This window comes from Pseudorasbora parva, chromosome 15 (assembly GCF_024679245.1).
Source record: "Pseudorasbora parva isolate DD20220531a chromosome 15, ASM2467924v1, whole genome shotgun sequence".
NCBI classification, from domain to species: Eukaryota; Metazoa; Chordata; class Actinopteri; order Cypriniformes; family Gobionidae; genus Pseudorasbora; species Pseudorasbora parva.
In genome coordinates this window covers 19,471,651-19,497,802 of record NC_090186.1, presented here as the reverse complement: position 1 = coordinate 19,497,802, position 26,152 = coordinate 19,471,651, and the positions used below count along the sequence as shown (strand labels likewise).

Below are 26,152 nucleotides of genomic sequence, written 5' to 3'. Positions count from 1 at the left end.
ATGATGACACCGCTGGATTTAGTCGGGATTCTTGAACATTAGAGATAATTATTTATATTGTAAGCTTTAGCCTCCACAAAATACCACATTTGTCCATATTTTAATCAATATTACCAGTTATTATTAACAACGAATTGCAGTTATTAACTGCTTTTTCATTGTATAATATTAGTTTTTATTTGTTTCTTTCATTTTCTTGTGCTTTGATATAATTCTGCAACTGTCAGGTGTTGTTATTTGACAAACATTTGTGTCTTGTACATGTAAACATAATAATAAATTAATAAACAAATGTGGCACGATGTGAAGGGGGAGGAGAATTAATGCTTGCGTCACGTTTAGTCGATAAAACACTTCCGCAAAGGATACTCCAGTGTATCCTGGCTCATGACTCCTCAGGAAGCCTCCTCACTCCTCCATCCTCGCGGTGCAATTAGAGAATTGAGATCTTCTGCAAGATGGCTGAGCTCCATCGGTTTCCGGGTCATAGGATGGAGGACGGAGTAGCGAGGAAACGAGGGATATTGAGAAGCACCCCTTGTAAATTTTGGCAGGACCTGGATGTGAATATGAGCATGTCTACATAAACCAATGGTCCCAGAGGAGATGTTTAATTAACACAGAACATGCAAGGATTTAATGCTAGATTTGCCTTACAGGCACTCTGCTGCCGAAACTCCTCTAAGAGAGCTTACCAGCTTTAATTTTTCATCCCTTTAACTCTTTTAATAATTCATGTGTCACTGAAGGAGTGAATATGCTGTAAATATGTTTGTATGATCAGCAAATTATGACTATACTTACAGTCTTTTATATCCTACTAAAGGTGCTGAAATAAAATTTTTGTCTCACATAAAATGACTGTTCTAAAAAAATCATTGGGTTCTGTAGACAGCAAAAAAGAGGGGCCAGTCAAAGCCAGCCTTTTATGTCATAAATATATATATTTTAACCACATTTAATAATTTTTGCTATTATATTTAGTTTTTTATCTTCCTTTGCAGTGGCGTGGTTCTCCTTTGACCCTACGTCAGCTCACAGAGACATTGTCCTGTCCAACGAAAACCAGACTGTGACTTGTAACAGTTACGATGATCGCGTGGTGCTCGGGACAGCTGCCTTCTCCAAGGGTGTGCATTACTGGGAACTTAGCGTGGATCGCTATGACAACCACCCCGACCCCGCATTCGGTGTGGCACGGATCAATACGATGAAGGACATGATGCTAGGAAAGGACGATAAGGCCTGGGCCATGTATGTGGACAACAATCGCTCCTGGTTCATGCACAACAACTCCCACACCAACCGGTACGCACCTTAACTTGCTCGTTTTGTGATTTTCTTTTTTGGATGCTGCCTTTAACTTGTCTGGCTATCACCAGACCAAGCTCAATTTAAAATTGAACATTGGTCTGGGGAGTCTGCTCTGTGTCTTCTCTACAGCACAAGAGGTGTGATAAATGAGCATTATTCTAATGACTCGGTATGCAATTGGAAAGTCCTTTAGCCAATCAGACCACAAGAGGCATGATCAACAGGCATCAATCTATCGTTTCTCAATCCGTCATCGTGTTAAACCCACCAATAGCGTGCCAGGTGGATAAGCCAGTCTGTGATTGGTTCCCGCAAAAGTGTAACAGAAGCAGTAGAAATTAATGTACGGGTTTCCAGACTGAGTTGCCTAGCAAAATTAAATCGCTGGCAGATCAGGCTGGGTTTACCCAGTCTAGCCTTTAACTGCACCTGGGAAATTTGTACTTCCAAATCAGGCATTTGTTATTACAATGTTTCTGAACTCCTTGAAATGCCTCGATTGTAGTCTTGAGTTTTCTTCTGGGAACGGACATTTCCTCATTTAATTAAGGCATATGTAACAAAAGGCGCTAGGTCTGGTTGAGTTGTGTTAGTAGTGTGTTGAAACTCACAGTATTCCGGGTTTCTTAGAAGTGAAAGTTGTCATAGTTGGGTTAGTTTTTATAACGGTGAATGAGAGAATACATTAAATATATATTTTGTGGCCCCATTTGCTCAAATAGCAAAAGAAAACCACAATAGTAATTTCACAACTTCCAAAAGAGGGGAAAAATAGAGTGAAATTGATAGTGGGATATAAAAGAGAGGAAGGACTTTTTTATGCAAAAATTATATAATACAAAGTATGTGTTATAAATGTACATAAAAATGAAAATACAAGCATTTACGATATTGATGATAAGGGTCTGTTATAGTAAAGGGCGTGACATTTCCAAAACATGCTTGAAGCTGACCAATCATAACAAACTGATCCAGTTGACCAATCAGAGCACATTACATTGTGCTTCTCGGAAGAAGGGGCTTCATAGAGACAAGGGGCATTTCTTAATACCAAGTATGCAAACTTCGGACTTGCATCCTTGATAGTTCGGACTTGCCAAGTTTGACTCAGTCAGGAGAACAAACTACCAAAGACAGGATGTCGTAAGTCCAGTAATTCTGCAGCGTTCTTGATAGCGCCACTCAGCTCACTCTACCCCAGTTATCTCTGCATGTATATGTTAGGCAGCAAAAAAACTGATGTTATAAAACACCACTCTTCCTCTTTTCGTTTTCATTAAGAAAAAAATCTTAAACCTAAAGCCTTAATATATAAAGTTATGAAAAGACTTGCCAGGGAACAAATTATAGATTCATGAGACCAAAGATTGCCTGTTAGATCTACACAAGAAGAATTATGTCTCATGTTTAACCACTACTGAGAGATCAGAGCCAGTAGATAACGTCAGAAGGACTAGCTGAGGAAAGGCTGCTCTCTGCGGGGTTAATGAGCGCTGAGTTCCTGGTGATTGACTGGATATCACAACTCCAAAAACACCAGATCATATTTTTTATTTGAAAATTAAACAACTAAGTTCTCACCATAAAACACCCTTAAAATTTCACTACACAATAAAAGTAGTATTTTAAAGTTACACAGTTTTCTCATCCGCTAATGACGCTTGCTGGTGCGAGATACATTCTGGGATACTTGTCTCAAGTTCGCAAGTCACCTCCTGATGCATCCTCGATAAAAGAGGTAGAGCAAGAGCATAGATTTGAGCTGTACTTGGCTAGATGTGAATTTTGACTCACTTGATTCACTAGAACAGTCAAGTACGCATATTGAGAAACAGCTTCTGTTTAGTTCTTGGCTGTTTCTCAATTTGTATTCTAGTCTGTACTTGTTCTTGTGGACTTGTGAAACGTAAGTGTCAATGGTGGAGGGGAAAACCTACATAATTAAAAAAATATATATAATACTGCTGTTGTGTTATGTAGTTTTAAGAGTTTCCCAGGGCAAGAATGTAGTTTTTTGAAGCTCATATCTGCAGTTTATTTATAAAGGCAGTGCCTATTTGAAAATGTGCAATTTTAGAGTTCATCATGATCCAGACGATCATCGGGCATGCAACGTTTCATAACACTCCCCCAAAGGATTATTAGGAACACTTGTTCAATTTCTCATTAATGCAATTATCTAATCAACCAATTACATGGCAGTTCCTTCAATGCATTAAGGGGTTTGGTCCTGGTCAAGGCAATCTCCTTAACTCCAAACTGAATGTCAGAATGGGAAAGAAAGGAGATTTAAGCAATTTTGAACGTGGCATGGCTGTTGGTACCAGACGGGCCGGTCTGAGTATTTCACAATCTGCTCAGTTACTGGGATTTTCACGCACAACCATTTCTAGGGTTTACAAAGAATGGTGTGAAAAGGGAAAAACATCCAGTATGCAGGAGTCCTGTGGGTGAAAATGCCTTGTTGATGCTAGAGGTCAGAGGAGAATGGGCCGACTGATTCAAGCTGATAGAAGCAACTTTGACTGAAATAACCACTCATTACAACCGAGGTATGCAGCAAAGCATTTCTGAAGCCACAACACGCACAACCTTGAGGCGGATGGACTACAACAGCAGAAGACCCCACTGGGTACCACTCATCTCCACTACAAATAGGAAAAAGAGGCTATTATTTGCACAAGCTCACCAAAATTGGACAGTTGAAGACTGGAAAAATGTTGCCTGGTCTGACGAGTCTCGATTTCTGTCGAGACATTCAGATGGTAGAGTCAGAATTTGGCGTAAACAGAATAAGAACATGGATCCATCATGCCTTGTTACCACTGTGCAGGCTGTTGGTGGTGGTTTAATGGTGTGGGGGATGTTTTCTTGGCACACTTTAGGGCCCTTAGTGCCAATTGGGCTACCTGCATTTTTTCTCATCATGTCCATCCCTTTATGAGCACCATGTACCCATCCTCTGATGGCTACCTCCAGCAGGATAATGCACCATGTCACAAAGCTCAAATCATTTCAAATCGGTTTCTTGAACATGACAATGAGTTCACTGTACTAAAATGGCCCCCACAGTCACCAGATCTCAACCCAATAGAGCATCTTTGGGATGTTGTGGAACGGGAGCTTCGTGCCCTGGATGTGCATCCCACAAATCTCCATCAACTGCAAGATGCTATCCTTTCAATATGGGCCAACATTTCTAAAGAATGCTTTCAGCACCTTGTTGAATCAATGCCACATAGAATTAAGGCAGTTCTGAAGGCAAAAGGGGGTCAGTACTAGTATGGTGTTCCTAATAATCCTTTAGGTGAGTCTATATATACTGTTATATATAGTGTTATGTTTTATATTTAGTTTGGTTAGATATACATGCAGTGAAGATGGCCAAGTGTACATTGCCTGAACCACATTTTTGTGGCTATTAATATGTTTGGGATTGTTTTTATGAGAAACGAGACACTGTGTTTTATATCATATTTTGTTTTATTGTTAATATACAATGAGGTGATCTGAAGTAGCCAGAGCGAGGTGAGTGATGTTGTCAACATCAGCCATCAGCCAACATCAGCCAACATCTTGCCGGCAGCCATATCACCCTGTAGCCTAAGACTGGTTTCCAACTGAAGCTAAGCAGGGCTGAGCCTGGTCAGTACCTGGACAGGAGACCAACTGGGAAAACTAGGTTGCTGCTGGTAGAGGTGTTAGTGAGGCCAGCAGGGGGTGCTCACCCTGTGGTCTGTGTGGGTCCTAACACCCCAGTATAGTGATGGGGACACTATACTGTCAAAGAGCACCGTCTTTCGGATGAGATGTTAAACCGAGGTCCCGACTCTGTGGTCGATAAATCCCAATCGATCGATAAATCCCAATCGATAAAGAGTAGGGGTGTAACCCCGGCATCCTGGCCAAATTTTCTCACTGGCCTCTGTCCATCATGGCCTCCTAATAATCCCCATATCCTGTTTGGCTTCATCACTCGGTCTCCTCTCCACCAATCAGCTGGTGTGTGGTGAGCATTCTGGCGCAATATGGTTGCCATCACATCATCCAGGTGGGTGCTGCACATTGGTGGTGGTTGAGGAGTTCCCCCTTCTATGTAAAGCGCTTTGGGTGCCTAGAAAAGCGCTATATAAATGTAATGAATTATTATTATTATTATTATTATTATTATTATTATTATTATTATTATTATTATTATTATTATTATTATTATCAAGTACACTTCTGTTCTATTTGCAGAGTTACCATACTTTCATCCTCCTGTCCTCTAGCTTGCAAAGTCTGTGTATTTGGTATTGAGAAATGCCTAGAGTGTTACGGACAGACTGGGAAGAGAGGTGCTGCTACAATGTAAAATATGTTTTTTTTTTTTTAATAATCCAACATAAAATCTAATCTAATAGGCCAAAAAAAATCGAAATTAAGACTGAATAAAACAAACATAATATGGCCTCTTTAACACTATTCACTAAAGACTTGCTTTATCACTCACTGATCTATATAAGTTACATACATTTTATATGATAATATTATTAGTATAATAATAATTATTATTAAAGGTCAGTGTTTCTACCATGTTTCAAATCGACAAGTCACTTCTTATGTCACAACTCAGCAACTCTTAACAACTTTAAACTTGAACTTTGAACAACTTTGGTTGAACCAGAATATAAAGCTTAACGGAAACATGTAGTGCATGTAAATGTGGTGAATGTCACACTTATGCTGATGTAGTGCCCTCATGTGAGTATCAATGGCAGGCTGATTATAACACTTGAATACTAATGCAACAATTACAAATTCTGTCTCTGTTTATGGATACTGAGGTGACTGAGAGGACACACTTAACAGTTGCTGCTAATGTTAAATTTAATCCCTGAAATCTGTGCCTTTGGTATGTTAACCCACTTAAATGTAGCCTGAAGCCAAATTTGTTCTACTTCTTTGTCACTCTTAAGCCCCTTTTCCACTAAAATTACTCGGAACAATTTGTCCCAGGAACTTTTTTCCCAGGAACTCTTTTCCCCCCAGACCTGTTGCTGTCTGCGTTTCGATCGCGGTCTAAAGTACCTTGAAGATTAGTCCGATGACGTAGGACTGCACATGATTTTTCGGCTCCCACTGGATTTCGTCCTCCGCAAATAAACTTAATAAAGCAGAATCTCGTCGTCGGTCCACGGTCGTATTTTTTTAAATTCTATTGTTGATTTGAATAGCAAGAGACTTACCGCACGGACTGCAGCAGACTTTTAGGTTGAAATAAAATTTTGCATGGACTCAACCAATCAGCATGTTCAGCACCCAAGTCCCACCCCCGAAAGTTCCTGAACTTAGAAAAAGTACTACCTCACAAGCAGGGCTATTTTGAGGGAATTCTTTTTACCCGGAACTTTATTTACCCGGAGGAAAAAATATTTGCTCATTGGTTGCTATTTCTAAGCTCAGGAGACAAAGTTGTGATTCTCCTATGTTTCTTGATTAAGTGTCAGTTGTTTATCAGATGTTTCTCCTAAAAATCCTTAAGGGAAACAAATATAGACACAAATGAGAGATGTCTTAGAGAGTCAAAACTGAGATTGTGGTGAGAGAAGCTTGGAAAATCTTGTTATTGTCTAAATTAGGTGTCAGCTTTGTCTTCCCATGTTTCTCCTAAAATCCATTAGGAGAAATAAGAGTAGACACAACTGAGACATGAGAAATATCTGAGACTTAATTGAGAATCTTATTTAGCTCTTGTTGTAGTATCAGCAATGTCTAAGATGTTTCTTCTAAAATCCATTAGGAGAAATAAGAGTAGACACAACCGAGACATGAGAAATATCTGAGAAAAAGGAGTGCAAAATGAGAAACAAGGGCATTCTCTTTATTTTCTTGCTGTTTTTTTTTTCCTGTTTTGTTTTAATGACATCTGGGTTTTTCACATTTAATGGACATGACCGTACGATAAGCGACCGGAAACAATGGGAGAGGCGAGAAGGGAACAGGAGCAGGAAAGTATACCTTTACTGGGTGATGCTGTGCCTTAATGTTGCTGTGCTGTCCACAAGGCTATGACTTATTATCTCTTATAGGTCTCATTTAGGTATCAGCTTTGTCTTATAGTGCCAGTTGCATAAACTTTGTCAAAGATGCTCCTAAGTTACTATGCAACTATGCTATGTAGTAGTAAACCAAAGAGAAAAATAGGGAGAAAAATAATTTTTGACTACCTTTTAAGACTAGTCTAAGTAGTTTTCAACCAACCGCAGATGTCTTAAATATTATTTTAGGATAAACTTGTTACATTTTAAATTGTTATGAATATTGTAAATACTGAAACTATCATTCAAAAAGCATTATGTGTTTCAGAATATCAAGGGTTACTCATTAAAACTTCAATGCCCAGAAATTAATTGTCACGTACACACAAAGGAAATGGTGCGAGGACTCAAGTGCAGAAAAGGATATATTTATTTATAACAAATAAAACAAATACAAAACAAACACCCACGAGGGGGCAAAACACATAATAGAACATAAACTAAAACTCAAAACATACCAACAGAAGTCACTGGGGGAACGGGAGACGCAGACATTACACAGGGATCCAACACAGACTGACTAACACAAGGAGCTTATAAAGGGAAGAAATCAAGAGGGAACAGGTGGGAGAAATCAACACTAATCAGATAACAAGGGGGAGGGATCAGACAATGACAGAAGCACAAAGGCTATACTGACAAAACCCACATGTGCACACAAGACAGGACAGGCATGTGACATTACCCCCTCCTTAAGGAGCGGCTACCAGACGCTCCACTAGGGACGGGCGGGACGGACCAGGGCGGGACGGGCGGGACGGACCAGGGCGGGCACGGGCGGGACTGACCAGGGCGGGCACGGGCGGGACTGACCAGGGCGGGCACGGGCGGGACTGACCAGGGGGGCACGGGCGGGACTGACCAGGGGGGCACGGGCGGGACTGACCAGGGGGGCACGGGGGGGACTGACCAGGGGGGCACGGGGGGGACTGACCAGGGGGGCACTGACCAGGGGGGCACGGGGGGGACTGACCAGGGGGGCACGGGGGGGACAGACCAGGAAGAAACAGACAAGGGAGGGGTAAACAAGTGAGGGACAAGGAAAACAAAAAGTTCAAGAGGCCACGGTGGCACACAAAGTTCGAATGGCCAGGACGGCCCACCGAGTTCAGGCGGCCCGCAGAGTTCAGGCGGCCAGGGCGGCGCGGTGAGAGCAGGACTCCTGGGTGGCGCGGTGAGTGCAGGGGGCACCAGGGAGGAGCGGTGAGAGCAGGGCGCCTCAGCGGCGCACGGAGAGCAGGGCGCCTCAGCGGCGCACGGAGAGCAGGGCGCCTCAGCGGCGCACGGAGAGCAGGGCGCCTCAGCGGCGCACGGAGAGCAGGGCGCCTCAGCGGCGCACGGAGAGCAGGGCGCCTCAGCGGCGCACGGAGAGCAGGGCGCCTCAGCGGCGCACGGAGAGCAGGGCGCATCAGCGGCGCACGGAGAGCAGGGCGCATCAGCGGCGCACGGAGAGCAGGGCGCCTCAGCGGCGCACGGAGAGCAGGGCGCATCAGCGGCGCACGGAGAGCAGGGCGCCTCAGCGGCGCACGGAGAGCAGGGCGCATCAGCGGCGCACGGAGAGCAGGGCGCATCAGCGGCGCACGGAGAGCAGGGCGCATCAGCGGCGCACGGAGAGCAGGGCGCATCAGCGGCGCACGGAGAGCAGGGCGCATCAGCGGCGCACGGAGAGCAGGGCGCCTCAGCGGCGCACGGAGAGCAGGGCGCCTCAGCGGCGCACGGAGAGCAGGGCGCCTCAGCGGCGCACGGAGAGCAGGGCGCCTCAGCGGCGCACGGAGAGCAGGGCGCCTCAGCGGCGCACGGAGAGCAGGGCGCCTCAGCGGCGCACGGAGAGCAGGACGCCTCAGCGGCGCAGGCAGGGCGTTGGGGAAACTTCTCCAGTCCAGCAGTATCCACCGGCACTGGGACCACCGGAATACGATCTGCTGGCATTGGGACCACCGGAATATGATCTGCCGGAACTGGGACCACGATCCACCGGCACAGGGACCACCGGAACATGATCCACCGGAACTGAGACCACCGGCACACGATCCACCGGAACTGAGACCACCGGCACACGATCCACCGGAACTGGGACCACCGGAACTGCCTCCGGGGCTTCGGATAAAGCCCTGTGCTCCTTCCACGCATGCAGGACTGCCACCACAAAGCATCCCATCACAGCCCTCCAGGCCGTTTCCGGACTCGGGACCACCGGAACGGAGTCCACCGGCACAGGGACCACCGGAACATGATCCACCGGCACAGGGACCACCGGAACACGATCCACCGGCACTGGGACCACCGGAGTGGTGGATGACACCCTGTGCTTTTCCCAAGCATGCAGGACTGCCACCACAAACCCTCCCATTACGGCCCTCCAGGCCATGTCCGGACTCGGGATTCCCGGACTCGGGACCCCCGGAACTGGCACCGAGGGAGAACTTCTCTGCTGAGTCCTCATTGTATGGTTGGATCCTTCTGTCACGTACACACAAAGGAAATGGTGCGAGGACTCAAGTGCAGAAAAGGATATATTTATTTATAACAAATAAAACATAAATACAAAACAAACACCCACGAGGGGGCAAAACACATAATAGAACATAAACTAAAACTCAAAACATACCAACAGAAGTCACTGGGGGAACGGGAGACGCAGACATTACACAAGGATCCAACACAGACTGACAAACACAAGGAGCTTATAAAGGGAAGAAATCAAGAGGGAACAGGTGGGAGAAATCAACACTAATCAGATAACAAGGGGGAGGGATCAGACAATGACAGAAGCACAAAGGCTATACTGACAAAACCCACATGTGCACACAAGACAGGACAGGCATGTGACATTAATTTGCAGTGCTTATTCCAAACAAGGATTAGACAAGTGTATGGTGTTTAGCCTAGATAAATTATTTCTTTATAACAAATGTAATACTATAGTGTACCAGGGCTTCATGGTTGCTGCTTAACCTTTTTGTTCTTCGTTTAACATTACGACGTTTATCTTGTACAACCCATTTTTCATGAATGTAAACATAGGTTGTTTTGTTCATTGCATGTATGGCGCTTGATTAAAATGGCATGGATGAATCACATATAAGCTACAGCTACCCAGAGGGGGGAAAAAACATTTAACAATTAAAATGTTTCTGCGAGACATAAATGAGGATACATTAACATTAAACAGAGACTTTTGCTTAGGTCTCCTGTTTCTCACACTTATCTCCTGAGACAAAACTCTAACATTCTCATATTTGTCTCCTTTAACATTTTAGAAGAGATCTCAACAACATCACACACTGTGCTCAGACTGTTCTCCTTAGCCAGAAACACTGGAGCTCTCACATCGGTCTTCTCTGAAGATTCATAAGAGATCTCAGCATCCTCACATACTGTGCTCAGACTTTTCTCCTTAGCGAGAAACACTGGAGCTCTCACACCTGTCTTCTCTGAAGATTCATAAGAGATGAATCCCCCTCAGCTAGAGAATCTTAAGGTTAATTGTTGATACAACAAGAAAGCTATACTGTTTATGTGTATATATGGGCACATCATTTGTTTGACAAAAGGGAGAGTTCCAGAGTAGCTGAGGAGAAAAGTCTGAGCACATCGTGTGATACTGTTGAGATCTCTTCTGAATCTTTACAGGAGACAAATATGAGCAATCCAGTCTCTCTAGCCAGGGAGACAAATCCGAGCACAGTATGTGATGTTGATGAGATCTATTCTAAAACTTTAAAGGAGACAAATATAAGCCATCCAGTCTCTCTAGCTAAGGAGACAAATCTGAGCACAGTGAGTGATGTTACTGAGATATCTTATGAAACTTTATAGTAGATAAATGTGAGAGTGTGACTCTCACATGGTTAAGGAGAACCTCTTACTTAGCCTCACATGCTTAACCTCTTACTCTGGTTAAGGAGAATAATCTGAGCACAGTGCAAAATGTTACCGAGATCTCTTATGAAACTTTAGAGGAGACAAACATGAGAAAATGTAATTTTTTTGTCTCAGGAGAAACATGTGAGAAGCAGGAGAGTAAGCCTTGTGTCTCAATTTGATGTTCACTTGCTAATTTCTGTCTAGGAGAAAGATTTGAGTTGAGAAGGAGATCTCATGTTTGATTTTCCTTTCCTCTGGGTAGACCCTGGTTCCTGCAGTCGAAACACACAGAGTACCACCCCAAAGTCTGTAGTTCCTGGGGAAAGTTCCCACTGCGGAAACGTGACTTTGCATCCATCCATGCTTAAATCTTCTTTCTTACTATAATTTTTTTATTATAAATGTTTATAATATTTAATATATTCCCATATATATATTTTTTCCTTTCTTTTGTCCCTCCATCATCCAGGGGCTCAAAGCAGGTAAAGCATTCAGGTGAAAGTAGTTTCTAGTAGACACTCCAGTAGAGCTCTGCTAGTATTAGTTGTACTTTTATCAGCTCTGTGATGGTTGTTAGATGAGAGAATGTTCCAGAAACACAGTGTTCCTGTTTGTAATAAGATGCATTTTTGGTGATTGGATCACAAGTGTTCGGCACTAAATACAGGTGGATGCAGGGACTAAAATGTTTGGGATCAGTTTTCACCTGGCATTTAAGACGGGTAAATCCGTTTCGGTAATCCGTTCACAAGTACCAGGAAGCATTACCATTTCCAGCATGTAATAATGTGTTTCAAATCTCCTGCATCTCCTGTGACCAATTGTGTCTGGATTTCATTGAGACATTCCCCTTTTATTTCACAACAGTCTTCATCACTTGCAGCACTCAAGTTAAGTAAAAAAGTCAAGTCAAGTCAACTTTATTTCTATACCGCTTTTTTAACATGCCGATTGTTTCAAAGCAGCTTCACAGTGTTAACAGGAAAATAATGCAACAGAATTTGATTCGGCTGTATGGCTGCTCTGGAGAAAACAGTGACGTCATCTAGCTCATTTCAACTGTCATTGAGCGACAATGTGGGCAGATCCTTAAAGGGTTACTTCAGCGATTAGCATATAGCTTTGTATCAGTAGAAACCCTGAAGTATAATCAAATGATTGTGCTTTCCCCCTCATATCCCCCTGAGATGAGAGATTTATGCATTTTATTTCTGGAAAAATTCCACTCGTGACGATATTTGCGTCATCTTTGGAATGTTTGCCCAGAGGCTAAAGCCTACAGCCAGCAGAGGGAGCCATTTCCACATGTTTTCAACTCGCGCATGAGGAATGGGAGATCACACTTCCCAGGCATTAATTTAAACGGAGCTATGGTGAGCAATGTAAGTGTTTTAACTTCTCAAATTAATTTCTATGAAAGTTAAGCTTCCAAAGGCATGAAGTGAAAGCGCATTGTGAATGTATGCCGCGAATGTGGTCGTGATTACCTCAGCTGTCATCGCAAAAGCTCATTAGCTCATTTATGACGTTAAATGTAATTTGACTCCTAATCTGAGTTAGTGATGTGAGACTCACGCGGCAACTCGATCGTTATATTGAACAGGTTCAGTATTTAAGTGTACTTTCTGAACTTAGTCACTGTAATCCAGTAGTGGTGGCTTTGGGAATGGCCTCACAGGGCAGCGAAGCATTCTGGGAATTGTAGTCTTTCATCCCCATGAGACAAAAATACATTTTCTGTCTTTTCTCAGTCTAGAAGGCACCAAATTCAACAATAATTTCACAATTCAACTACATTAATTACAGATTAATCTTTCCAGTGCTGAAGTACCCCTTTAATTTAGTTAATATATAGTTAATTTAGTAATTACATTTATTTGGATATTTAGTTGAAATTTTAGTGTCCAACTGAGCAAGCCAAGCCAAAGGCCACAAGGAACCAAAACTCCATCAGGGCATGATGGAGAAAAATAAACATTGGGAGAAACCAGACTCAGTCAGGGTGCCAGTTCTCCTCTGGCCAACAAACAAACAGTGTATGATTATTATTCTGGCAACCTTACAGGTCAGATGTCATATTAGATCGGAATATTCGAAAGATCAATGGCGGAGACGGGTTTATTGAGGATGACGTGTCGATTAAACAATTATTAAATAGGAACAATCAAAGGATTGAAGTCATCACGCTGGAGACAGGTTTATTAAAGACTTGCTTTATCACTTTCTTGCTTTATCACTCACATATTATTGAGTCAACAAACCCATTCTAAGGACCGTTCACACCAAGGACTACACCTATAACATTAACTATGAAGTTTTAATAATCGTTTGAATTGTTAAGAACAGAGAATTCCAGACATCAGGTACAACAAAAACAACACAGAGGTAAGATATCATTGAAATCAATTTAAGATTTTTTCTCTCTCCAGCTGATAAACAATAAAAATACTGACAGAAATCAGACCTAATATAGTTATTGTTAAAGTATTATCAAAGATGATTAACAATTAACATATAGTTTGGATTGGTGGTATGGTTCTGTTCTGGGAAAGAACTCCCTACCCATCCATGCATCCTGGCCTGGATAAGAGCAGAAATAAACCCTGTTTAGGGTCAACAACAGAATCAACTTAAATGTACATAAATGCAGATATCATTAATGTTCAATAATTTAATGTACTACATCATTCAAGAAATTAGCCTGATTCGAAGGGGAATCAGAAGGCCAAAAAGTGGAATTTGTGGCACTTGTGGCAGGTTTGCACTGCATGGTATGGCTCGGTATGGGTCACTTTAGGGGGGTTTTCCACTGTGTACATTACCTGGTACTTTTCTTAGTACCACCTTGCCTAGGATTTAAAACCAGCTGTACCAATACTAACATTTGACAAGTAAACACTGCAGAACAGATCACTAATTGGTCAGAGAGAATCATCACTACCAGCCTCTGGATTTGCGTCACGAGACACCAAACCCACTAGATTTAAATAGTCAGCAACAGCCACAGGAGTTTCATTTGTTCATCACATGCAATTTGAAAAGGGAAATGGCTATATCATGGGTACATTTCCAGAATTGCGTGATATAAAGTCGCAATTGCAAGTTATAAAGTCAGAAATCTGAGAAGTAAAGTCAAAAGGTTATTTAGTCAGAATTGCAAGTTTTAACTGCACATTTTTTATTTTATAACTCACAATTGCGACTGCATATCACACAATTTTGCACTTGCAATTATCGTGAGATAAAAAGACACAATAATCTTTTAAAATATTCTATTTTAATGTTTTATTGGAAACAAGCATCCATATTTGTTAGATGCTTAACATGGGTTATTTCATTAAGTAGTATTTGCATTGCACACTTCCTTGCCTCTCACATGAAAGTGATGCAGTTTATGCCGAAAAACAGGGGAATGTCTTGAAGAAATCAAAACACAAGATGTCACAGGACATGCATTTGAAATCCATGTTAGAAAATTACTGTCATCATTTACGCTCCATTATCTTTCAAGCTGTTAGTTTTTCCATTTATCTTCGTAACACAAATGAAGATATTTTCTAACATTCACTCATAGTTTTTGTACATTCAACATTTTGTCCATCCACACAACCAACATTTTCAAGCTTCAAATAGTTCATAAAGACATTGCAAAAGTAATGACTTGAGCAGCTCAATCCAAGTCTTCTGAACAGAGGTCACTTCATATGAGGAACAGATTTAATTCAGAATTTGGTTCACATATATGAATGTTGATCAATACACATCATTATGGGGAAAAGAAGCTCAACTGTGTCTGCTTGTCATGTGAGAACAAACCTCATTGGTTCTTACGCAAAACTTCCCTTCACCATATTTGATGAGTGAATATCTTCAATGAACATATGTATTTTTGGGAACCTTATGGATTTGGAAGGGCATGAGGGTGTGTAAATGAAAGAAAATATGTTTGAGTGAACCAACCCTTTAATACCAAATGGAACCATGGCCAATGTTTAGAAATACACTCACCTAAAGGATTATTAGGAAAACCGTACTACTGTGCTCTACATACTGTGTTTGACCCCCTTTCACCTTTAGAACTGCCTTAATTCTACGTGGCACAGATTCAATAAGGTGCTGAAAGAAATTTTGGCCCATATTGTAGGATAGCATTTTGCAGTTGATGGAGATTTGTGGGATGCACATCCAGGGCACGAAGCTCCCGTTCCACAACATCCCAAAGATGCTCTATTGGGTTGAGATCTGGTGACTGTGGGGGCCATTTTAGTACAGTGAACTCATTGTCATGTTCAAGAAACCAATTTGAAATGATTCAAGCTTTGTGACATTTGTGGTGCATTATCCTGCTGGAAGTAGCCATCAGAGGATGGGTACATGGTGGTCATAAAGGGATGGACATGATTAGAAACAATGTTCAGGTAGGCCGTGGCATTTAAACAATGCCCAATTGGCACTAAGGGGCCTAAAGTGTGGCAAGAAAACATCCCCCACACCATTACACCACCACCACCAGCCTGCACAGTGGTAACAAGGCATGATGGATCCATGTTCTCATTCTGTTTACGCCAAATTCTACCATCTGAATGTCTCGACAGAAATCGAGACTCATTAGACCAGGAAACATTTTTACACTCTTAAACTGTCTAATTTTGGTGAGCTTGTGCAAATTGTAGCCTCTTTTTCCTATTTGTAGTGCAGATGAGTGGTACCCGGTGGGGTCTTCTGCTGTTGTGGCCCATCCGCCTCAAGGTTGTGTGTGTTGTGGCTTCACAAATGCTTTGCTGCATACCTCGGTTGTAATGAGTGGTTATTTCTGTCAAAGTTGCTCTTCTATCAGCTTGAATCAGTTGGCCCATTCTCCTCTGGCCTCCAGCATCAACAAGGCATTTTCACCCACAGGACTGCCATATACTTGATGTTTTTCCCTTTTCACACAATTCTTTGTAAACCCTAGAAGTAATTGTGCGTGAAAATCCCAGTAACTGAGCAGATTGTGAAATACAGACCAGCCCGTCTGGCACCAACAGCCATGCCACACTCAAAATTGCTTAAATCTCCTTTCCTTCCCATTCTGACATTCAGTTTGGAGTTCAGGAGATTGTCTTGACCAGGACCACACCCCCAAATGCATTGAAGGAACTGCCATGTGATTGGTTGATTAGATAATTGCATTAATGAGAAATTGAACAAGTGTTCCTAATAATCCTTTTGGTGAGTGTACATGATATGTAGAACTTCCTTAACTTCCTTCCTTTCAAAACTTTTGAACCACTGGTTACCCCTCTATACATTAAATCCCTTTAGCAGTCATCCTGTCAGACTAAATATTAGCACTGCTGTGATTCAGAAATTACATACAGACTGGAGTTGTAAGTAGAGTGGAGCCACAGTAGTTTCCCCTCCTAGGGTTTATCCTCTTTGCTTCAGCTCCACTCCAAATTTTCTTTTGGTTGCATCCCGCTCATTCCATTGATCTTGGATCAAAAGAAAACTCAAAGGCTCTGAATTTTTTAAAATCCTGCGCCTCTCAAATCTACTCCCCACTTTGTATCACACACATACTCTGGTTTAGAACAACACAAACAGAGACAAGCAGAGTGAAACATTCCAGTACCTGTTCTACTAAATATCAGAACTTACAGTTGCATAATATTGTATAGAACAAAAGTAAATAGTTGAAATAATGAGTGGAATTAAGATTTTTCCCCCTCTCTGATACAGTTGTATCGAGTAAAGAGTTTAGATTTGAAAATTGTGTCACCAATTATTCATTTTTCTCTTTTCTCTTCTGCCTGATTCTTGCAGGGCTGAGGGTGGAATCACAAAGGGTTCGACTGTGGGGATCCTGTTAGACCTAACAAAACATACACTGACCTTCTTCATCAATAAACAGCAGCATGGACCAGTGGCTTTCGAGAACCTGGAGGGTGTGTTCATGCCCGCCGTTAGCCTCAACCGCAACGTACAGGTGCGCAGCGGATTCAAACTGACTTAACCTACTCAGTGATTGCTAGTGTTAGAAAACAAAAACTATTTCTTATTCGTATTCATTCTCATGATGTTCAGGTTTCTTGATCAAACGCCTGGATTCTTCTGGTTTGTTGCATTGTAATAAATGGTACTACAAGGGTGTGTTCACACTTTGCATGTTTACTTTGATTAAAATGAACCCTGGTGCGATTGCTGTTATAGTGTTGTTAAAAGTACAGACTTTGGTACCAAATGAAAATTTAAATTTAAAATGAAATGAACTGTATGTAAGAAATGCATTTGAATTAATCATAAAATGGCCCTGATATGTCACTAGACATTAGGAAACCATGTTAATTTCAAATACTTATATCACTGACAACAGTAGTCCGGCCAGGATATTGTAATTTAAAAGTTGTTGTTGCAGCCATTAACTGATGTTGCTGACGTGTTTTAGCCTAAAGCTCTGCCCTCCACCTATCTACCAATCACGAAGTCAGTAGTGTTTCGGCATTCGGGTTGCCAGCTCTGCTCTAGTTACCACAGCTGCAGCTACAAACGTTCCTGCTGGATCCTGCAGCCTATCTGGCAACCTCGAGTCAGGGGGAGTGGGAGAGAGGATGCACCACTCTACAGTAATTTGAAAGTGATTGCAGTACCAGTTTTGCCCACAATCTTACATACACTTCCTTTAAAACACCTCTGAATCGCCCTTGTGTTTATGCGCTCAACATATATGTCTGTGATTGGCTACAATGATTAATGTTTCAAAAACATGTTGTAAACAGACATGTTTGACGCTCATCACTGAGCGCTTACAGATAAACACTGGAGCATTTGAAAGCAGGCATCTATCAGAGGATCCCTAATATATCCGCTGATAGACGGATCCGCTGAAGGACACCTGCTTTCAAACACTCCCGGGTGTATCTGTGCTAGCGCATTAATTGCTCGGTGAATAACGTCAAAGATGTTTTTAAAGCGTTGATCATTGTAGCCAATCACCAAACAAGCGGACCAAGACTCCTGGAAAGATGGGTCTCAGTCTGCTTCCAAACGAAGGTTCAAATTAAATATGAACGCAACACAGACCAAAGATTTGTAAACTAACCAAAAACAGGACATGATGTAACAAAATGTAACGTTAAAGCTGCTTAAACGTTCGCTTAATTCATGCAGTTAAGGAGTTTTCTTTGTTGTGCCTTTCTCGTTTTGCTATGTGCATTATGGTAACATCAGTTATTTTGTGCTTGCTATGAGAGGGAGCTTCACCTCTACTCCACATTAATGTGTTGGTATATGACGATTAGAAATTAGACTGCACAGAAATGGAAACTGTACTACAGGTAGCCCTAATACACATAAAATGCAGTCACGCAATCCTGATAACATTAACAGTTTGAAAAAGTATAATTTGCAGTTTGACGTAATATGATAAACGATCGTTAGATTAATCATTGCGATGTATTGCAATGCTTTTTTCTCCTTAGTTGTTCAGAACAAAAGAGGATGAGCTACTTACTTGTTCAGATGACATTCTTATGTCGGTCATACTTTCAAACAGTAAAGTCTGTGATTGTGAATGACTGTATCCAAACCGGGTGACTGACAGCGCTTCTCCTGACAGCTGCACATTTGATTCCTCCGCGTTGTGCCGACTGGGGCACTACTCACGTAGAGTTGATAATTCCGTGAATAACTGCAATTGCAGTTTTCTAACAGAGATGGCGACAAAGAGGAAAAACTACGGACTGCAAAGCACAGAATGCTCAAGCATACCAGTTTTTTCTTGTCATAGTTGCGATGTTGCCCATCACAGTTCGGTACAGGCATCAGAACTGCGTCTCCTCGCAGCAGATATTCTTTTGTCTGTTTGTCTGACTCGTTTGCTCATTTATAAGCTCTTTACAAGCTCTATGGTCAGCATTGTTTCGGATATTCGGTAAGTTGTGAAATACACGTAATAAAAGTAATAACATGTAATCAGGTTGTGAATATATCCCAATGCCTTTAGGTTCGGTGTTATAATTCCAATGTAAACGCTAAGCGGACCAGGACTGTTTTTTTATGGTCTGGAAGTGTGAACACACCCTAAATCCTTCCTCAAAAGTACTAAGAACTGTTAATGGATAGAACTAGAATAATTTAAGGTCAATCAGAATATGAATCAGAATCAATCCTCATGATTCCCATCAGCACATCACATCACGCAGCATTAATAACTGACATTTGTCTTTTTTACAGGTGACTCTGATCACAGGTCTGGAAGTCCCAAAGAGCATCATGTGATCATCTTTAACCAATGACAACAAGCCAGATATTGCTTATCAAACGAATCAGTGCTCTTATACTAACATATAAAGCTGATAAAACTTTGAGGGGAAAATTATGTTTTGGAATATATTTTGGAATAATATTTTTCCCCCTTATGGTCATCTGGGTGATTTGCATTTCAGTGTTTACAAATCATTCCCATGTTTACAGAAAAACAAACCACTGGATGTCCCCATGAGGGCTGACGCTGGAGTCGGACCCCAAAGCACTTTGAAGTAGAGTGCAGCCTCTTTTTCATACCTCCAATGAAAATTTAGCACAGTTCTAAAAATGTAATTGAATTTTAAAACAATTAAAATGTATATGTTAGTAATGGAATAGAACAACCGATAGTAATCAAACAACTGTGAGACTAAAAGTGAATTTGAAATCAATTCAGGTTAATCTCACATGCTACATGGATCTCAGGTTTACACACCTTTAATCTGCTATGTGATCAAAGCACAGACTTCAAAAGGCCTCAACAAATTCATCACTCAGACCATAAATCTGGGTTGCTGGGATTGAAAAAGCCCCAGTCAAGCCAAAGGCCCTGCATCAGAGAATGAAGTTTACAATCTCTTTACTTCAACAAATTCCAGTCCTTATATTTGATTTAGATCTTTCTTGTATAATAACACAACAGATAGTCCTCATATGGGGGATAGTGTGATTTTGGAGGTTTTTAGGGCATTGCTATGCAGTTGCTGAGTGTTCTGAATGGCTAAAACCGGATGTTGTAAAGTTCTAATGTGTTCTGGGTTGTTGCTAGGTGGTTACATTCAGTTTTCACCTCATGGACTACAAAACTTAAAAAAGTAGGTCTGATTCCCAAGAGCACACTACTGCTGAATTAGCTGCACAATTTGAGGTATCATTCATGATCGTTGCACAAATTGCAGTATGTTACGTGCTGAAGTGTATAATAGTTATCATATGAACAGTTGTGATGCTAGTCTTAGCAAACAGACACACACACGCACACATGCACACACACACACACGGTTCTGGTTTACAGAAATGAACTAATACCTGCCATTAGAGATAGATTTTACCCTCACCACAAAGTAGATTTGGGCTTGGTGATTTACGAGCCACAGTCGTGGATATTTAGCCAGAATCTCAACTCTGAGGTCTCCTTACACTGTGACACTTTATCCTCAAGAGTCATGAACATAAAGTGTGTAATTTTGTTCAGATCCCAGCTTAATATGCAGAGGCACCTGTAAGTAAGCCATTTTAGGTTGATTTCAGAGTGGTGCTTTCAAAACATTGCTCAGCTCAGTTAGTTTGATGTACCCCTAGCAACAACTCCACCAATGGTGAGAGTTTGGGGCGGGGCTATCTGTATTTCTGACTAATGACAGCAGAGTGTTTGAGAAACCCTTTTGAAAACAATTACAATTTTTGTATATTATTTTATTGACACTAGTAGTGACATGGAAATTACACACTTCGTATTCTTAAAGACAGACTCAAGCTTCATACATCTCATAACAAAGAAATGAGCACTTCTTGGTTCAGTTAATCAGTATATTTCCATTCCGCGCCCTCTCACGGTTTCTGTGCTTTTTTTGTAGACAATGCCAGAATAGCAAGTCATACTATGTAGTCGGGAGAGATGATTGCATTTGCATGTTGTATAGGCTGTAAATATGGTCAAAGCATTGAAGCGCGCATGAGTTACGTATTCATTATATTGATTTTGTGTTGCACAGTGATGACATGGATAAAACAGGAATACAGTATAGATGCACAGCTGCAGTCTGTCCCCTAGTTTTTGTTGTGTAAAATTATTTTCTGATAATGCAGCTTTGAGTAACACCCCCCCCCCCCCCCCAAAAGCCATATACCTGCATACAGTAACAGTTCTCTTATTCTCATAAATCTGGTGCATGTCACATTAAATGCTATGAAGAGCCACTTATGGACCTCACAATAGGAGATACAAGCCTATTTTCAGCTTATACCTCTGTTTAAATTACAATGGTTTCAGGGAGTATTAAGAGATAAATGGAAGATATTTATGTTTATTATCTTATCCAGACATTAATTTACCGGATTATAAGAGCAGATATTGACCCATTGGTGATGTAAAGCATGGGATGTTGTTGATATTTATAACACATGAAGTTTAATTAATGTAAATAGCTTGTTCCGATGCTTTTATCTGGGAGTGAGAACTTTGCAGTACCAAAATAAAAATAAGCAGGTCTTGGTGCTAAACAAGTGCATTGTGAGTGAAAAAAAAATTAAGGAAATTAAAATGTGAAAAGCTACGCTTAAAGGAATGTTTGGGGTTCAGTGAAGCAAGCCCATCCTCTGGTTATGTTGTCCCATGTCTGGGAATGTTGTACCAAGTCATTTGCATCTTTACAAAGAATAAGTGTTTTGGCAAAAATATGAGCTGCATATTCCTACATTTAGACCCTCCAATACAATTGGACTCCATTGTAGAGTAAGTTGCAAGTTTAAATTATCTGTGTTAATTGCCAAATATGTTTTAGGGTTATGTTTTGTCTCTGTTTTCATTGTGTTCACTTTCTGTTTGCTCTTTTCCGTTTACCCAGTTTTCCCAAGTGTTTCATTTCATTCACCTGTCCCTTGTTAATTTACTCATTAGCTTGTTAACTTGTTTGCCCTCTACTTAAAACCCTCAGTTTCAGTCTGTTCCTTGTTCTGGATTGTTTTATGTCTAGTTGAAGTGGTTGTTCTATTCCGTGTCTCTAAGTTTATCATGTGTTTCCTTATTTGCATTTACAATTTAAAGAGTATTTTGTTTATTCCATCGTCGTGTGCCTTCATTACAGCCACCCACTGTGACAGAATCCAGGACATAGACAAAGACTGAGGTATGGACTTGCCATCAGTCCAATTATTCTGTTTAGAACCACAAGGAATAACCCTTGAGGATCACACAAGGGATTTTTTATTTTTTTTACAACTGCTGCGCCTGACATAGTTTCCCAACTGCTTATTAAAGGCATTTTACCATGTCAGTCTTAATGAGCAGGTGAGGTCACACCTGTCCGTTGATAGCCCTACTTGGGACCTTTGCAGAGTAGGTGTTGGCCTGCTGTGAATCCCAGTTCATCGTCAACGTAGTGGATGTAATAGAGTCCGTTTCTATTGAGAGAAATCCCTGAGTCTGTTCCAGTGAGCGAAATTGAAAGTGGAAAAAGTGAAAGTGATGTGTAGCTAAGGATGGTGTCATACTTACTTTGTGCTCTGCATTTCACCTATCAAAGTGAACACACCTGGAGCAATGGGCAGCCATTTATGCTGTGATGCCCAAGGAGTGATTGGATGAAGTGCCTTGCTCAAGGGCACCTCAGTTGTGTGGTGTGGATTAGGGGGTAAATTCATTCACTACCCTCACTCCTGCTGGTACTGAGACTTGAACCTGTGACCTTGGGTTACAAGTCTGACTCTCCAACCTAGGCTCCAACCTAGGGGTGGGCAATTTCAGTCCTGGAGGGCCACTGTCATGCAGAATTTAGCTTCAACCCTAAACAAACTTATCAAAACCTGATCTGCAGGACAGTGGCCCTCCAAGACTGGAATTGCTAACCCCTGCTCTAACTAAGAGGTCAAAACTGCCACTGGATATTTCAGAGAGGAATTCCAGAGTCCGTTCCAGTGAGAAATTCCACAGTCTGTTCCAGTGAGTGAAATCACAGAGTCAGTTTCAGTGAAGGAAATCCGTTGCAGAGGCTGAAAGTCCAGAACCCACTCTAGAGAAAGCATTTCCATAGCCCACTCCAGAGGACACTGCGGGAGGGGAAAGTAATGGGTTGTTTTGTTTTGTCCGTTTTCATTATGTTCACTTTCCATTTGCTTGTTTTCCATTGACCCAATTGTTTTTGGAAGTGTTTAATTGATTAATCTCATTCACCTGTCCCTTGTTAATTAACTTATCTCCTTTGTTGGCTCTCTATACTTAAAGGGATAGTTCACCCCAAAAACGAAAATTCTGTTATCATTTACTTACCCCAAACAGATAGAACAACCATCCACTACCATAGTAAGGGGAAAAAATGCCATAGTAGTCAATAGTTGCTTTATCTGGTTGGTTACAAACATTCTTCCAAATATAATTTTTTTTTTGTGTTCAGCAGTACAAAGAAACTCATGCAGGTTTGGAACAATATGAGGGGAAGTATACAATATGACAGAATTTACATTTTTGGGGTGAACTATCCCTTTAAGCCCTCGGTTTCATTCAGGTCCTTTTGCTATGTGGTTTTACATCTGTGCTGAAGTGGTTGTTCTATTCTGTTTATCTTCTGTGTGTTTTCTTGCTTGCATGTAGAGTTAAGATTATTTTGTTTACTCCATTGTTGTGCACCTTCATTACAGACACCCACTGTGACGATATATGCCATATGCCTCTTAGGCACGTGACTTATTATCGCCTCATCCACCATGAGCATCAGTGGGGCAAAGTAATAGCTGAACCTGAACCTTGAGCATTCCTTTAAAAACAATGTATAATTATGGTGTGGTGTGAGAGACATCTGCCGTCTGTCTAAGAGAATCTATCTTGCTGAATTAACTTTTTTTTACAGTGTAATTTTAAATACACAATGGACTTTTTTTTCTTTGTATTAAAGTATATTTAAAAGTTTATGTCAATATAGTTAATAGAATCACTGGCCACATACTGAATATTAAAGAAAACGCAGTCATAAAAGTTTGCCAAGACTCGAGAGTGCACTGTATGTGTGATAAAGCAACTGTAATGGAAAATTCATGTGTAAAGCCAAATATGGATTTGACCTTAGAAAGGAGGGTTATGTAGCCTACTATAAGGATGGTTGAAAAATATGTGAAATCAAGTTTACTTCCTCAACAAACATCCTAATGACCAGAAATATCGAGTTTTCCCGACTTATTTTTCTTTTCTTTTCTTAAATATTCATTAGGCTGAAAAAGTTAACCTCGTGCTGTGCCTCATGCACAGAAAATCTGCCAAAATTAGCAACGGCTTGGGAATGTGGTTTGTTTTCGCTCAAGCTGGAAACCAACAAATTACATCCTCAGCTGGGTGCTTCTTCAACTACGACACTTTTTGCCTGGTAAATTTTTAGAAAATAAACTCTTAAATTGTACCAATTAATAATGTCTAACAGTGCTTATAGTAAAAAAAAAAAAAAAAAAAATTAACCATCAGAAATTAAATATTAAAAATGTCTTTAAATATAACAGCCGACTCATTTGTTCTTGCTAATTTCATAGCTACCATTTTATATATCCTAAATACACATAATTGAAGATAATATTTTCATATTTTTTGCATTATTGCTTAATGCACAATAAAATATTCTGTTCACAAGTGATATTACTTTTCCTACCTCGTCACATGTAAATATCTGGAGCACAACTTTGTAAGAGACAGAGTTTTTGGTTGTGGTGATAATTTTTTACACAACAAATAATTAAATAGTTTCTTTTCTTTTGATCATCATTTTGATGATTTAGAAATATAATTTATGAATAAAAATAAAAAGTTTGAAAGTCTGGACAAGTGTAAAACAATACAATCTATGTATTTAAATGGCATTGTAAAAGTACCTAAATAAATTAAGATATGGCAAAAAATAATAATAATAATAGTTTTAATGTGACCTAACAAAAAAGTTTACATAAAATCCCAAAGTGTCCAAAGTTGAAGAAACACCCATCAACACATACATTGGATTTTTCCATAAAGAAGAACAGGAATCACAGCTTTATATGATTCTTTTGAAAACGCACAAAATGAAATGATCACAAAAGGTGTTTGTTATACAGGTTTATACTTAAAATGAATGCCTGCGAGTGTGACCATCATCAGAAAACATTCTTTAGTCCATTCACTGAAATCTGTCACTGTCACAAGCGTTTAAGGATTTATTTTTATACAGCATATTGCCTATGTGGATGTACAGTAGGCTAGTCAGGTGTTTGGCCTCCGCTTATCTCATTGTGAAGAGTCCCATTGAAAGGGAAAGACAAGCTGTTTCCCCAGACGCATCTTTCCATTGATCTGCAGACACAGGACACATGTACACAGCCCTGTTGTTGTTGTTGTGACATCTTCGTCATCCTCGACGGAATAACGCGTGGGTGCGGGAGTCCTTGCTGCTCTTCTGTATGTGATCCTGAGCTCTCATTTCCTCTTATAATGTGATATTTTGTACGTCTTCGTGGTTTGTATATCAAATACATTGTATATGACATTCTTTTCTTACTACTTAGTGTGGAAGAAAAACAGTGTCTTTCCCTTTTAATAAACAATAAAACTGTGATGAAAGATCTACGTCTTTATTCGGAGTCTATCTGATTTTGTTTCTTTTTTACATAACTATGGCCGTCAAGGCATGTTATCATTTGCTCCAAAAATCAGTGTTTCAGCATTATTTTTTAACAAACCTACAATTTTACACTTCTTGAAGAAACAGTGTGTTCCTGTTCTATTTTTTATTTTTTTTGTCAAAGACTACACCCAAAACAAACAGAGATGGAGTAGATTGAGTCCATCAACTGTCTAAAGCTTTCACAGTCCTTGCTTGCGTGGTCGACGCTTCTTTTTCCGTAACATTAGGCCGTTTTGATTCATATGGCGT

The 26,152-nt window shown here is 40.8% G+C and overlaps 1 protein-coding gene across 2 annotated transcripts in view; it reads left to right on the top strand.

Annotated features, from left to right (window-relative positions):
- The window catches only part of LOC137041249 (E3 ubiquitin-protein ligase TRIM9), a 69,208-nt gene extending 43,363 nt beyond the window's left edge, over nucleotides 1–25,845 (top strand). For both annotated transcript variants that reach the window (XM_067417298.1, XM_067417301.1), the window contains 3 exons: nucleotides 1,005–1,308; nucleotides 17,067–17,229; nucleotides 19,476–25,845. In XM_067417298.1, the coding sequence (XP_067273399.1) occupies nucleotides 1,005–1,308; nucleotides 17,067–17,229; nucleotides 19,476–19,520 (512 nt within the window). In that variant the 3' untranslated portion in view covers nucleotides 19,521–25,845. The remainder of the gene's footprint in view (nucleotides 1–1,004; nucleotides 1,309–17,066; nucleotides 17,230–19,475) is intronic.
- Nucleotides 25,846–26,152: the final 307 nt, after the last annotated feature.